Raw genomic sequence first — 15,575 nt, forward strand, 5'->3', positions numbered from 1 at the left:
CAGTTCTTGACTAAAGTCCTACTTTGTAAGCACAGACCACCAGGAACCAGGATGCTTCCAACAATCGGATCAGAGTATCGCCAGAACTCAGAGTCCTACTGCAACATCCCATTCACCAGACTTGATTCCCTTTGATGCTGATTTTGGCTTGATTTTCCTGGACTCTGAGAATTCTCTGTATTCTCTATGATTTCCATTGCAGCTATAAAATGGAGTTAGTTCTCTCAATCCCTCCAAATTCTAGGCCTTTCTCCTCACTAGTAGGTCTTGCTGCTATCCATGTTTCATCTTTCACCTACAATGGAAATTAGGGAAGAGTTTGATCACATGTGCCCAACAAAAACATATCATGTAAACTATCTTTCTGAAGTTTTATATGCCTTAAAAGAATGGAGTGAAAGAGGGGAAAAGATGATTAAATAAATTTTCAAGTTACTTTCCTAGTCATATTTATTTCCAGTGGATTATTTGATTTGCCAACCTTTGCATGGCGATTTAGTTTGTAAAGACTGTCCTAAGTTGCAAAAACTGTCCTGCCAAATGATTTCAAAATGATTTGTCCTATTCAAGTGAATTCCAAAATGACTTAGGATTCAGACCCATGAAAGATTACAAAATGAGTACCATGACATCTATTAATCCCTGAATGCCTCCAAAACAGTTCTGAGAATTGCCAAACGTCCTTTATTCTCTGGTTGATTTCCAAAACTGATGCTCCAACGTTTAGAAGGCATTTTAAAGCAATATATGGATCCCAGGTTTCTGGATGTACACAATAAAGTGGGGTTTTTTGTTGTTGTTGTTTGTTTGTTTGTTTGTTTTATGGGGGAGTGAGTCTAGGAAATAGAGGGGAGGCCTAGAGCCTAATGCAAAAATCAATAAAAAAATTAGCCAGCCAACATTAGTCCAGCTGCTATTCTGGCTATCAGGAACTCCTTGGTTCTGTTCATTAATTTTCCTATTGTGTTTATTCAAGAATCGCACTGTTTAGTTACCAAACAACTCGGGAAACGGCTAAGAGATGTGTTACCACTCCACTGCTATTTTCTGCTGGTGTTTTATAAGATCTTTAGTTTTTACACAGGAATATCTTTCAGTTAGTCAGTTCATCAGATTGAAACCTGTTATCTCCCATTCCACCACTGATCAGTTTAAATTGTTTTAAGAAGAAACTTGTGAAATAAGATGTTATGGAACTTCCATACAACAATTGTTTCATTTATTTTGTAAGAAATCTCTAAAACTTTAATGACATTTCCTGCACCTCTAGAGAAAAGCAGAGATAACACTCCCTCTCCTGAAAATGAGGTGCTATTCCAACCACATTTCTCACCAGTTGTTTAAAAAAAAAAAAAAAAAAAAAAGTGTTTTTCTTAGTTATGCGAATGTATGGCAATGGTCAACTGTTGCTTAAACAACAAAAGAACTGTGAAAATAAAAGGGCTTTGGAATCCACCAGAGTCTCACACCGCATTAGGCCCTCACTTGAGAACCAAGGACTGTAACCAGGGTCCAGTTTATGCCCGAGTAAACTATGCTGCTTCACTTCATAAAGCTTACTTTAAAACTGACTTGTTTTTCTTACTTCCTTTTTCTTCTTGCCCCTCCCCATCCCAAAGAGCAGAGTGGCAGGCGGGAACAAGACTTAACATTTTTCCTGTCCTAGGGTAACCTATCATATTCTTCTCTACCCCAAGTGTCAGGCCGGCAATACTAAAGAAACTCCAAACCCGGGAACTGAAGCAACGGCTCTCTCAAGAACTCCGATGAGCACTAATCTACTGACAATATTTGGATCCCACCCCTCTTTTTAAAGCTCTGTGTCCCCCTGACAGAATCACAGCCTCTTGGACAGGAATTCCGTGTTTTTCCTTTGCTGGCAAATCAGTTAAACTCTTTTCCTTTTTCTAAAACCATTGTTCTCCTTATTGGATTGCCAATGGAGACAAGGACCTTCGTATCAGGACCACATAGCAAGATAGGTCTTTGGCCTCTGGAAACCGTTAAGCACCCTCCAGTAGTAAGGTACTAGTCCGCGGCACAGTCGTTAAAGCAAGGGTGTTTCAGGAACCCAGCAGGCTTGATCAACAGTTCACCGCCCGCAGGAGCGGGAAAGGCCAGTAGCGCCTACAATTCCCAGCAGGCGCCGCGGCAGCGGCCTTCACGCACGCGCTGCCCAGACCCTGGGAAAAGGACTCCGCCGCGGGGCTTCTGGGAAAGAAAAATGGCTGCGCCCTGGCTACGGCTTGGAATGGAGCAGCTCTTTAAGATGCCGGCGGCAATGGGCCGCCAAGGCCGAGCTTACAGCACGTCCCAGACTTTTGCTGAGGTACTACGGCTGCCGAAGAAGCAGCTGACCAAGCTAGTGTACCCGCTGCAGGAACTCGAGCAGCACCTTGTTCCGGACTCAAGGCCCGACCTTCACCTCAGGGTCTTCGACCCTAGCCTGGAGGATATCTCCAGAGCGGAGAGTGTTTTCGCTTCCTCCGCCCGGAACCGTATTGAGTACATCAGTTCCGCGGTGCGGCTAGATCACGCCCCGGACCTCTCCCGACCTGAGGTGAGAGCTGCTGCTGCTCAGGTTCACGGTCCCCAAGATATTAAACCTCAGACCACCCGAGCACCGCCTGCCGCAGGTCTTGAAGGAGGCTTGCGGGGCGGGGGTTTACCACCACTGGTTTCTCCTCACCCAGGAGAGAGGTTTTCTGGCTTTGTGTGGGCGCATGTTTTAGATAACCGTATATATAGTTTTGCTGGGGATGTGACTCTGTGGTAGAGCGCTTGCCTGGTGTACTTGAGGCCTCTGAATTGAATCCCCAGCACCAAAAATAAAGACGAAAACACACACATATAGTTTTAATTATTATGATGATGGATACTGAAGACTTTAAGAGGTTTTGAAACATGAACTAAGCGTTCAAAAAGAAAATTCTGTCCTTTTATTTATTTTTTCCTTTTTAATTGAAGCGTAAAAACTTGCTGAGACAAATTAGAAGTTAGGGAAGGAGACATGATATAGATTCATAAATGAGATGATCCTTATCAATATGTAATTTTCACCCTATCTAAGTTTCTCATCATCTGCAGGAATAATTATTATCTGTAGATAGTAATAACGAGAGACTTTTAAACATTCATTAGTGAAATTTCGGAGTGTGCATTTTCTCCTTGTTCTACAATTTAATAATGTATTTTGTTTTGAGTTTGCTGAAAGGCGGTTCAGATCGCCTTTGCCATGTAAATGGAACACTGCCCTGAAATTTTTCTTCTAAATTATGTAGAACTGCTATAATTAATGGACTTTTGTATACTATTGTTTTTTCTTATCATTCATTTTGAAGGACTAACAGTTTTGTAGAATATGTGGAATCTCTGACCATTTAATTTTGGGCCAGTTATATTTTCTCATTTCTAAAATGGGGATGATAATATTACCCATTTCATAGGGTTGTTATGAAACATAAATAAGAAAATAATGTTGAATGCTTACAGTTCTTAGCACTTTAAAATTATTCATAAATATTAGCTGTGTGTTAGAATGTGAGGTTTGACCACATAGAAGCCTTTTTTATGTGCCTTGACAAAACTGAACAATTTGGTTCTGTAGGGAATGTGGCATTTAATAAACAAACTAGTACTCAGTTCTCTTAGTGCTCAATTCTCTTCTTTTTTCTTGTGTAAGGTATGTTTTATAGGCAGAAGCAATGTTGGAAAATCGTCCCTAATAAAGGCTTTATTTTCATTGGCCCCGGAGGTTGAAGTTAGAGTCTCCAAAAAACCGGTATGTTGATATTTTTAAATACCAGTAGACTGTCTCACAAATTGACTAAGATGAGTAATAAATATTGGATGATAAATAATTGGTAAGTGCCTTGAGAAAAGATGTTTTTCAAAAGCTTCCTTTTTCCCTATTTTCCAAAGAGTTAACAAAGTCTTTTATTGGAATTGTATTATTTCCTTCTAAATAATGATCATCTAGTTCCATGTAGGTTTTCGGGGAAACAGCTTCAATGTTTTGGGCTTTTTTATTCCAGTAATCTTTTATACTTTGCTAATTTTCTCACTCTCTGACACATGCACATTCTTACACATTTACCTGTCCCGCATATTGTATTTACCCAAGACCAAACCATGTGCTTCTTATCCCTTTTGTCATTTTCCAGTTCCTTCTATTCTTTAAGGAGGCAGACTCTACCGATATCTAAGGTGACATGTATATTCTCAAATCACCCTCACTTCCCATTACCATATCATTTGTCCTTGGCAAAACCACTGACTCCAATGCTCACTACTCCCTGATCCTTTCATTAAGCTTTTCCATGAGGCTTCACTAATCTTTTGTTCCTCACTTCTTGAAGTAGTTGATTCTCTGGATTTATCACTAAATATTCCTTTCTTAACCTTCCCATCCTCACTCCTACCCTGCCTTACCAGCTAAACTATATAACTTCTAGGTAGAGGTGTATGGATGTAAGAGGACAATGGATGAAATTTATTCTTGACATTGTCAATCTCAGTCTTGTCAAGTCACATAATTCTAAAATTGTCTTCTGATAGACAAATAAGCCTATTGGAAGTTTAATCACCATTTATAAAAAAAAAAAAAAGAACCTTTGATAATATTTTTTCTAAGATCAAAACAGTTAACTAAATTGTCTTTTCTTTTCATGATTAATAAATGTCCCATGGACACAAAATCATAAATAAACCACATATTACCTTTACATCAATTTTAGTTTTAAAATTATAGTACATGATTTAATGAGAGCACTAAAACTAACTTAATAAAACATGAAAAACAACTATAGGAGAGCAATAATTTAGGGATAAGAAACTTATCGGGTTTTGGATCTAGATGTTACAAAAACCTGTTATGACTATGGCAATCACACAATTTAGAACAGACTGACATTTTCCACGGAGAGTTAAATAGGCAAGACTCAACAACATTTTGACTGTATTTTTCCATATTTCTTATATGGAATCTAAAGCTCTTAATACGGATTCTATTTTAAGACAATGAATTGGAAGGAGACAGTAGTATAAGCCAACCTTTTATCCAGCCACTTCCCTTCTGTTTTCTTTTCCTCTGTCATCTACAGAATCCCTGGGGATCATATATGGGGCTTTTAATAAATGTTTGACACAGTTGAATAGAAAACATTCCAACACATGAAATACATAAAATACATATTTTAAGTCAGCTTTTATTTTTTCATTTATCAGGGTCATACAAAGAAAATGAATTTTTTCAAAGTTGGAAAGTATTTTACAGTTGTGGACATGCCAGGTTATGGCTATAGAGCACCAGAAGACTTTGTTGACATGGTAGAGGCCTATCTAAAAGAACGAAGGAAGTAAGGAAATTTATTTTCTTATAGTAGTTAACACATTTAATCCCCAAATACATTTTTTATCAGTGGAATATGTTGCACATGATGAACATTTCACTTTTATGAAGTGACTTAATTTAGAAGGTCCATTTTATTCTCATAATATTCTATGATATAATATTTAGGAAAAAGGTATGTTTGTTTGGCTTCTGCCTATAGGTGTCTATAATCTTAACTTCAAGTGTTTTCCTAAATTGAAACTCTAGAGTACTTCAGCAGTTTGTTCATTTTTTAAAAAACCAAACTCTTAATTTCTGAAAATGAAAATAATTGGTTAATGTGTTATTTACCAGATTTAAATAAACTATACTAAATTCAGATTGTTTTTAAAATACCTCAGCTTTATCCTCTGAAAATGTTATCTTTACTTTCATGTCTCTTTTGGTAGTGAAATGACAGTTGTTTCGGGACTTGCACAATATAGAGAAAACTAATAAATTTCTGAAATGTAAAAATTTGTCTAGGACTGGGGGTGTAGCTCAGTGGTAAAGTGCTTGCTGAACATGCTAGAGGCTCTGATTTTGATCTCTAGGCCCACCAATTTAAAAAATAAAGTTTGGTACCAATCTTGGTTTTATAGCTTTACATAGGAAGTAAGGTGAAATATTTACAAAAGAAAATGCAATATATCATGTATCTGGTTTCGGTGTATCTGTTTGTCTTAATATTTAAAAAGTTAAACATTTCTATAATGTATAGTAAAATTGGATTTGTGTATCCGCCCCCCCCCCAAAAAAAAAAAAAAAAAAAACTTTAAGTTCTTAGAAGAAGGGACTTACTCATCAGAACAAAAATCCCAGTCAGACTTATGTTCAATACATGCTTATTGAAATAAATTAATATTTGGCAAATTAAGTTATTGAAAGTAAGCAGCCTTGAGACCTATTAAACTATAGGATAAACTTCCTGATTAATTTTTGTCAGAGACCAGCTCCAACAGGGGGTCTCAGGAGACAATGGATGGTGAGGAGTCCGTGAAAGAGGGGTGGAGAAACAACACAGACACCAAAGTGAAGGTGTTGATCCCAATCTTTACTTGTGAAATTGATCATATATACTTTTCATCTTGGCAGGCTCACAGTACTTTGTAGTTACAAAACAGGAATCATTAGTCAAAGAAACAAAATATTAAGTAGCTACAATTAGAATAGAAGAATGTATCTTGGCTTATGCATAAGCAAGCATTTGTACTTTCAGTTCGAGTTTTGCTTTGAGCTGTTTCTGCTTAGTTAACTTTTAATAATAGTTAGAAATGTCCCAAACTATTGGCCTATACCTTGACTATTCTTTCTTGACTTACTGACTGGAACCGGAGCCATGGTTACGGCAAGTGGTTGACTTGTTATTAATTTTAATCAAACAAGAGTAAGAGCACAAAGCATTGTGCACAGGAACAAGAACAAGTTGCCCAGTACTAAGCACTAATCTGTCTTCTTAACATTAATTTTTCTTCTCTAGATTTTAATTTCTCAAAAACTTCCTTGACAGGAATACAGGGAGTTTTTCATTAGACATTAACAATTCACGCTCCACAGCTGAATCATTGCATTTAGAGCAAACAGATCTATTCTTTAGAAGTAGTTGCATTAATTGGGAAAGTCGTGTTTTTTCCTTCATACTTAATGGTCATATGAGAAGTCACAACTATACTTATTAAAGGAATACAAAAACAAACTAGCCCATTCCCAGAAACATACTGTGCTCCTCCAGAAGATGGATGCCTTGCGCCATCCACCTCGGTAGGGCCTTGCCATTGCCTGAGTCAGGGGAGCCGCACAGCAAATTTTAGAATTCCTTTTGCCTAAACAAATTTTTAAATTTTGGATCAAAAATACTCAAAGGGAAATTTCTTAATATAGTAAGGATGAATAGGAAGAGAAATGAATGAATATATCTTATACTGCCATTAATCTTTTCTTCTTTCTTATAGTTTGAAGAGGACATTTTTATTAGTGGATAGTGCTGTTGGAATTACAAAAACAGACAATATTGCCATAGAAATGTGTGAAGAATTTGCATTACCTTATGTGGTAAGTCTTTCTTTGGACTCATGTTTGCAGTTAGAAACATCAGTTCTGTTTGGCTATATATGTGTGCAAACATTTAAATGAATGAATAGGTCTTTCCCTCTCAAAATACAAAGGAAAGTGCCTTTATGTTGGCACTTTATGTAGAGTGGCACTTTTGTTCATTTTTCTTTCTCTCAGTTTTTAAGTTTTTTAAATTATAATTAAAATAAAAGTGTTTTAAGCTGTTCATTTAGTGTTTCTAAGTGCTTTGCTTTTCCTTTTTTTTTTTTTTAGTATGGAAATAAAACATGTTAATAGCTCTTTAACAGCAGCTTGGCAGATAATACTTACCAAATGTAATAGAAGTACAAACTGAAAAATTTGTGAACTTATTTTGGAATTTAAAAATCATTCCAAGAATATAGCAGACTCCAGCACACACAGTATGATTTTTGTACCCTTAAAGAAACAGAATTTCTTCTGGGAATATCTTACTAACACTGTTTCTGTCATCTCACCTAGAATAAAATACAGACTAGCAGGCTAGAATCCATATTGATTTTATTTCCTTATATTTCCAGATAAAATAGCATTCGTAAAGTTCCTTTATAAAGAAAAGTGAAGAACTTAATGACCTTAGTTTATTTTCCACCAAGTGTTAGAAAACCACTAAAATATAACAGTGGAGTTTAAATCAAATCATATTAAAGCCACTTTTTTTATCTTCTTTAGGTTGTGAAAATCTTTAGGTTGCGAAAATTCTGTGAATCAGAATAACTCATAAGGCATCAAAGGATGATAGTCTTACATAGTAAAAATGCCTAAATATTGTCAAACTGATTTTATTAAGTAATAGCTTTCATAATTTTGTATCATAGGTACCAGTTTGTAAAATCATATAATAAGCTTTAACTGAGGAAATGTGAATATATATATATACACACACACACATAAATTCATATATATTTTTACATGTCCATGCATGTATGTATTTCAGCACATTTGCCTTTATGAGGAAAGACTCCTATTTGAGTTGATTCATAGGTCATTAGAAACCATACACTTTTCCGCTTCTCACTCCTTTTACCATTAGCATTTTTATTTGTAAAAGGCATAAATGATTCATCACGAAATTTAATTTTATAGAAATTCTTCCAAGAAAACCTGATGGATCAGTGTTTTACATCTTGATTGATTTTTAAGCATCCATGCTTTAATGTTTCTCCAGTATATAGCTGTATTTGGACAAGTAAAATTCTAACATTTACCTGGGTTGTAACTATAATAGATAAAATCTACAAATAGCCCAATTTCAAATTTTTCTTTTAGAATATTACTTATTAGGCTGGACCATTTTATAACTCAAAATGATCTTAAGTTTGCAGTTTTAATAAATCAACCTAATAATATTCATTTATATATCTTTTATCACAAGACATATTGTGATCATATGAAACAGCTGATGGCAATTACAAACATGGCTCCAGGATCTTTCTTATTAATCTTAAGTCCATGGTATGGTGGCTCTGTGTAATTAAAACACTGTTAAGGGCTGGGGTTGTAGCTCAGTGGTTGAGAACTTGCCTCACATGCATGAGGCACTGGATTCCATCCTCAGCACCACATAAAAAAATAAATAAATAAAACAAAGATCCACCGCGCGACCAGCACACTGGTTTCATACAAGAGGTTCGTAACATAGAAGTTAACTAGTGAAATCAAAATAAACACACAAGACTCAATTACCTTTTTCTTTGACCAGGTCCGAGACGGCCCTCCCTCTAGCTCTCGCCTTGAACTACCCGGTGGGGCAGCAAGGTTTACTCAGGACTAGCAGGAGAGAGAGAGAGCATGCCAGGGAGTGATCTTTTATTGGGGAACAAGAAATTCAGGGGAAAATTCCATCCAATGAAGGTCAGGGTCAGTGATTGGTCTCAGGGTCAATGGTCAGTCACACCCCCACACAGACAGGCTCTGGAACCTGGAGAGGGTGGGGATAGCTCTGACACAGTTTGGCCAGAACGCCTCACACCCAATCAGGGAAGTGCCCAATCACATGCGAGAATGGCTCCCCACACAAAGATATTGTGTCCATCTACAACTAAAAAAATGCTAAAAAACAAATGACACTGTTAAATCATAGACACATAGTGTGCACTTTATACATATTAACATATTTCATCTTCAGAGCAACTTCTTTCTGGGTTATTGTTTTTATTTTGTAGATGAGAAAATGGGTCTAGAAAGATTTAGAAATATGCATGGGTCACTTAGTTGAAAATTTGTAGTTAAAATGTGTATAACTGCATATTAAGAAATATTTTATTTCTAATTTTATTTCCCTATAGATGGTATTAACAAAAATTGACAAATCTTCCAAAGGACATCTTTTAAAACAAGTACTTCAGATCCAGAAATTTGTCAACACTCAAACACAAGGATGTTTTCCTCAACTGTTTCCTGTAAGGTAAGAGTTGAATTGTTCTAATAACTTTATATATTAAAAACCTTTAATATTAAGTGTTTCTTAAATTGAGGTGTCACTTAAAATTTGAAAGACTATGTACTTAGCCATGATTTGTTGGTACAGTCTTTTAGTACTTATATATTTTTTTTTCATTTTATTCTTTCTCATCGGATCTTCCTTGAAGGCATTTCATTTTATTTCTGCCTCAGCCTAGCTCAACTCTAGATCATGGCAGAAATGAAAATTTGACTTTTTAAAAACAGCCACAATAAAGGTTTCTTTCTTAATTTCAAAGAGAAACAACTGTGTTTATAATAAAAAGCCCAGTCAGGCTAAGAGGGACTAAATTTTTCCTTTTACATTTTTCCTTTAAAAAGGATAGATAGGAAGAAAAAGATGGTTCATATGAGTTCAGATTAAACAGTGGTAGCAGACAGAATGGTATTTCCTGAGCTGGTAATTTTTGAGATGTTATGATGTGGTTTCATGACAAAGCATGGGTTTGTACTTTCATGGTGTGTCTTGGGTACAATAAGTAACATACTATGGCAGAGATAGAGCACCCTCCTGGTGTTGCCTTTCTCTGACTTGTTTGTGGAAGGCACTATGCTAGTTGCTACGAGAAAATAATGAAACCGGATAAAATCTAGATGTCCATAAGCAGCCTTTTTAGGTCCTACCAATCTGGATCCGATTTAAATTATAATTATGAATATGTGTTTCAGAACCCTTCTTCCTTCATTCCTACAAAATGCTGTTCTCTTTTGATTTACATTCAGTTATCTATCCAGTTCATTTGTCTGTCCCACATACATAATGAAAATTCGTAGAGATTGGAGAGAAATCTTAGTTCTTAGAGCTCTGGGCATTGTCATAAAAACAGCTATTTCTTTTAACTGTTTAATAAGAAGGAAGTGAGACTTCAGCTAAAAAGATCACTCAAACATAAGATTAGCACATCATGGCTAAACAAAATCATCTGTTGAAAAATATTGTTTTAGTTGACCATAAGCTGAGTTTGAACTACCACATAATGTGACTGGAAGAAAATTTGGGTCTTTTTTTAGGCTACATCAGTGGACCTACAATGTTCAAAACAAGGCAGTGATCAAGGAATAGTCCCATATTTCTGTGGGCTGTGTGCCACTGGACCATTCCTGTCAGATTGTGACTTGACATTAAGAACAATTAGGATGTCTGAAAGCAGATGGTTTTGAAGGGAGGCTATTAAGCATTCAAAATACTTCATTGATCCTCATAGTAAACATGCCGATTTCACAGACAAGGTTGCAAATCAGAGAAATTGAGAATTGCAGTTATTTGCTAAATAGTGGTCAGACCACTCAGATCTTACATAGCACAGTTCCTGTACTTCTTGGTTATGGCTTTTAAAGCAGCTTATTTCATTTTCTGAGTCTTTTCTCTCTCTGGTAAAAATGTGATGCTAGAATGTGATTGCCATACAGATGAGGCATATATGTTAAGTTTAATAATGCCAGTCGATAGTGGATGGCAGAGTCAGGCCTGTGACCCAGATTATCAGATTTCTGGTACTTTTTAGGGACATTTTCTTCTTTAGATATGCCAACTTTCTCTGCCAGCATGACCTTGGAATCACTGTTGCTACCATCCATCCTCAACACAGGTGATTAATATTTAAAGTCTTACACCACTCAGAATTTAAGTACTGATACATGACAGCCTACTGAGCTTCAAGAGCTTAAGCATTCACTGTAACAGTGACCATTTATAGGAATGTACTCACAGCTTTCAAAACCCCATGCAGAAAATAGGTATATGGATTTCTTGCTTTTACTTGCATGACCAACCCTATGGTGAGGCCTTCAGAATAGAGTTTGGCCTATTCACAAATGGTTATTATAAAGAAGTCAGGTATTCTTTGTTTGCTTGTGGTAGGTGAATTGTGTGGCAGACATTTAGTCTGGCAAGGTTTGGTTTTCAAGCTTGCAGGCAAAGGTCAAGTGCTAATCTTTATGTATGAACTCTGACCCAGCAGCCTAGAAAATATCAATGGTGAAAGGCTTCCCTAAGATTGAATACTGGGATCAATCTGTTTCATAAATGGTATGGAATATATAAGTAGGCACCATAAAATTGCTTCTGTATTTGTCTATGTGTAAAATTCCAAGTGAATGAGAACTGATTTTAAGGACAGAGAAAATTATGAGCTGACAGAAATGTTTGTTACACATAAATTCAGGGTTTCATACTGTTTGAACCATCCAACTTGTGTCTCTCTTTAAATGTTTATGTACGTGTAACTCCAATTATAAGAATCATTATGGGCTTTTCTCAAGGAAGCAGCTTTGACCAAAGAAACTAAAATGCTTACTTAATTATGAAAGGAATTAGTGATACTGTAGGAAATATTCTACCTATACATAAAATCATAATGTATTTAAAAAACCTGAGAATTGATGTGGTTGAGCTCCATGGATAGATGGATGGATGGTCAGGAATGTTGGGAGGAATGGCTTAATGATTGTATAGAGAAAGATAGACAGGTAAACAAAACTCACAATAATGGAGGGTGATTTTTTTAAAAAGATAAAAAACCTAAAGAAAGTTCTGAATTATCAAGGTGGTGGAATTTTTTTATGAAAACAACTAAAAATATCAAAACTAATTCTGGGAAATAGTAAAATAAAAGGTATAGTAAAGTTTTTAGAATTATGAGGGAAATGGAGCAGATACTGTGGATCATCAGATAATAAATCCTGTAAGAAGCTGAGGCAACAGAGTAAAGGCAGAACAAATTAAAAGACATTTTGCTTCATACATGGAATCACAAAAATTTGTAAATAACTTTAAGTGAGATAATTAAGATCTGTTACTACCTCTGAGGTAAAGAAAAAAATTATTTTTCTTTTCTTTTCACAGTGCTGTGACCTATTCTGGAATCCATCTGCTGAAATGTTTTATAGCTAATATAACAGGAAATCTTAACTAATGGTATCCATTAGTTTCAAAGATGAAGTTTCAAAATTCTGTGTGCCACTAGAGTTCAACATCTAGAAAAATTTCAATATTGTTTTAAATGTTGTATATCTGTAACTTGCAGGAGGATCACTTCAGGAGATGTAAGCTTTAAAACTTGCATCTTCTCAAAATAAGAATGAATTGGTGCCTGGGGGACAAAAGGTTTATAAATAATTATCTGTTCAGTAGAACAAATGCCAGTTGGTTTTCCTATTTTAACAAACTGACAAGCAAGAGCATATTTTTAAAAATCCATAAAATGAAAACCTATTACTACTATGTAGAGAAAGGTTTGCCATGTTATTTATTGAGCTTATCTTTTAAAGAAAATGTCTATCATGTATATTTTTTTAATATTAAAATGGACTAAATAAAAGTAGCTGCTTTTCTGTTAAGCATTAATAGGTAAGTTGAAGGATACTGCTGTATGCTTATAATTAATTTTTTCTTAAGTCCTTAGTTGAGTATTAAAAGAATTATTCTTGGTAAAACTTGTCAGTCCATGTTGGAACACCAATCATTTCAGCCTGGAATCATTCACCTTTAGGTAAACCCAAGATTAGAATAAAAAAAAACAAGAATTTAAGTTCCAGTTCTAATATCTAGGTCCTTGGGAAAATTACTTAGTTCTCTTAAATGCATTTGTAACTCTAATGACATAAACAATATATTAAAATTAAAATAGTATTACATGAGGTGATATATGGCTACATATTTGTGTTCAAACTAACCAAGGAATATAGCAAAAGTCATAGGTATTTATCATAAAACATTGTCATTAAGGAATTGACATATTCTCTAGTGAAAAACAAAAATGAGCTTTAAGCAAGATTAATTTTTAAAGGAAAACGGAAACAATGAAGATGATTAACCCAAAGGAACGTTAATGAAGTAGAAAAAAATGCTCAGCTGATAGTCCAACCCAAACCACTCTGGTTTTTATGAGGGATGATGACCAAAGTTTCTTTCAACTATAAAAATTTATGATTTTTGAACAAAAATGCCACTTCAGATGCTGAAACTTACACATAGGAAAACTGACTAGTTCAGTGGAATCACATCAAAGTAAAAGCAGCAGCAAGACTGACCTTAAATCTTAATTCTAGGACTGGGTAGTTAGTTATGGCTCAGTGGTAGAGTGCTCGCCTAGCATGCATGAGGCATTGGGTTCAATCCTCAGCACCACATAAATATAAAATGAAGTTACTGTGTCCATCTACAACTAAAAATTTTTTTAAAAATGTAAGGACCTTTCATTTTATCTTCTAAATTAGAAATTAGCATGTGAAATCTTCCAAGAAGTTTCTTGGGATAGTAAATAGGTGTTTGAATATTAACAATTCCCCAAAATAAACCAGGCCCTAGGGTGACAAAGCTATTCCACACCAGCTTTTCTCTTACTAATTTACCTTCATTTCCCAATATGTAAAGGAAATACACAGGATACAAAGCCATTTAGACATTGATCACATTTCTAGAGTGTCATGAATACAACATCCATGATATTGTCCTGGAATTTTTGGTAATTTTTCTTCAGAGTTATCAAGAAAAGAGATTTATGTTGGTTTATGGTCCTGGGGGGTACAAGGTTGAGAGTTCTTATCTGGTGATAGCTTTCTTGCTAGGAGTCCTTAGGCTTCACATGGTAGAAGATAGAGTGGTGTGTGTATGTCACTGTCCATGTTTTAAGGCACCAAGTAGCTACTTACTGCCATTCGTCAAAAGGCCAGAAGGAATAGTTAGTCTAGAAATTAAGAACTCCAAATTAAAAACAGGATGTTTAACAGTGCTTCAGGAGAAAAGCTAACCAGTATTTATATCATTGACTCTGGATTTGGGGGTCACTTGAATAAAAATCTCCTGAGCTCCTTATTAAAATAAACATGCAGACTTCTGGCCTCAACCCTGGTCCATGTTTATCAATCTAGGAGAAGAGGCTATGATTCTATTTTTAAATAACTTCATCAGGTGACTCCAAAAAGTGAAAAGTTCAAGAACCACTGATACAGATAAGTGAGAAAATGAAGAAAACAGATGGAAAGAACAAAGGTGGGTAAAAAATGGAAAGGAAATACAGAGGGAAAAAAATGGTAGGATGGCTGAGGAAAGGAAGGATGTAGAATATGTGAGGGCACTGTATTCTTTTCCTGTCTCTGAAACAACATAAAACTTAAGGCTACCTGAGAAGCATATTAACTTAACTCCAGTCAAGTCTGTACATTTGAGCAATACCTCAAATTTAACATCATTATTTGGAAATACATGAAGATTTAGCCTCTCAGGCCAATTGTACAAGCACATACAAATACCAGATAATATCATCAGCACCCAATGACAAATTATACCTTTACTCCAGGACATATTTTGTGTCTCCTAATACTTTCCTTTACTTCTTTGTTATCCTGTTGCATTTCACACATAACCACAAGCCATCTTATATCCCTAATGGAAAAGGTTTACTAGGGGGGAAAAAAAATTCTTGATTGGTACCACATAAACAATATTAACAAATAACTAAAAATCTCTTGAAAAACTTCAAAAGTATTTTAATGTACCCTCCTGTGGGATAAGGTGAACAAATGAAGAGAAATAATGGTTGTGCCCTGTCTCTGGTAATAAATACAAATTACTGACAAAACTTTTAAGTCTTTTTGATAATTCAGTCTAATACATAAACAAGACAGCACAATGGATGGAATTTAGAGG

At 35.4% G+C, this 15,575-nt stretch overlaps 1 protein-coding gene across 1 annotated transcript; it reads left to right on the forward strand.

Moving 5' to 3' along the window:
• Positions 1–2,224: 2,224 nt before the first annotated feature.
• Gtpbp8 (GTP binding protein 8) lies at positions 2,225–12,853 on the forward strand. The gene is made up of 6 exons (XM_026396309.2): positions 2,225–2,560; positions 3,683–3,781; positions 5,227–5,357; positions 7,324–7,423; positions 9,751–9,869; positions 12,771–12,853. The coding sequence occupies exons 1-6, from the start codon at positions 2,225–2,227 to the stop codon at positions 12,838–12,840; spliced, it is 855 nt and encodes a 284-aa protein (XP_026252094.2). The 3' UTR covers positions 12,841–12,853.
• Positions 12,854–15,575: the final 2,722 nt, after the last annotated feature.

Source organism: Urocitellus parryii, chromosome 2, assembly GCF_045843805.1.
Source record: "Urocitellus parryii isolate mUroPar1 chromosome 2, mUroPar1.hap1, whole genome shotgun sequence".
Lineage (NCBI taxonomy): Eukaryota > Metazoa > Chordata > Mammalia > Rodentia > Sciuridae > Urocitellus > Urocitellus parryii.

What these genes read in the sequence shown, in the direction of transcription:
- Gtpbp8 (XM_026396309.2), top strand. Translation starts at nt 2,225, where the DNA reads ATGGCTGCGCCCTGGCTACGGCTTGGAATGGAGCAGCTCTTTAAGATG. An exon ending in CGGACCTCTCCCGACCTGAG is followed by an intron (nt 2,561 to 3,682) that starts GTGAGAGCTGCT and finishes TTCTTGTGTAAG; the next exon opens with GTATGTTTTATAGGCAGAAG. An exon ending in AATTTGCATTACCTTATGTG is followed by an intron (nt 7,424 to 9,750) that starts GTAAGTCTTTCT and finishes ATTTCCCTATAG; the next exon opens with ATGGTATTAACAAAAATTGA.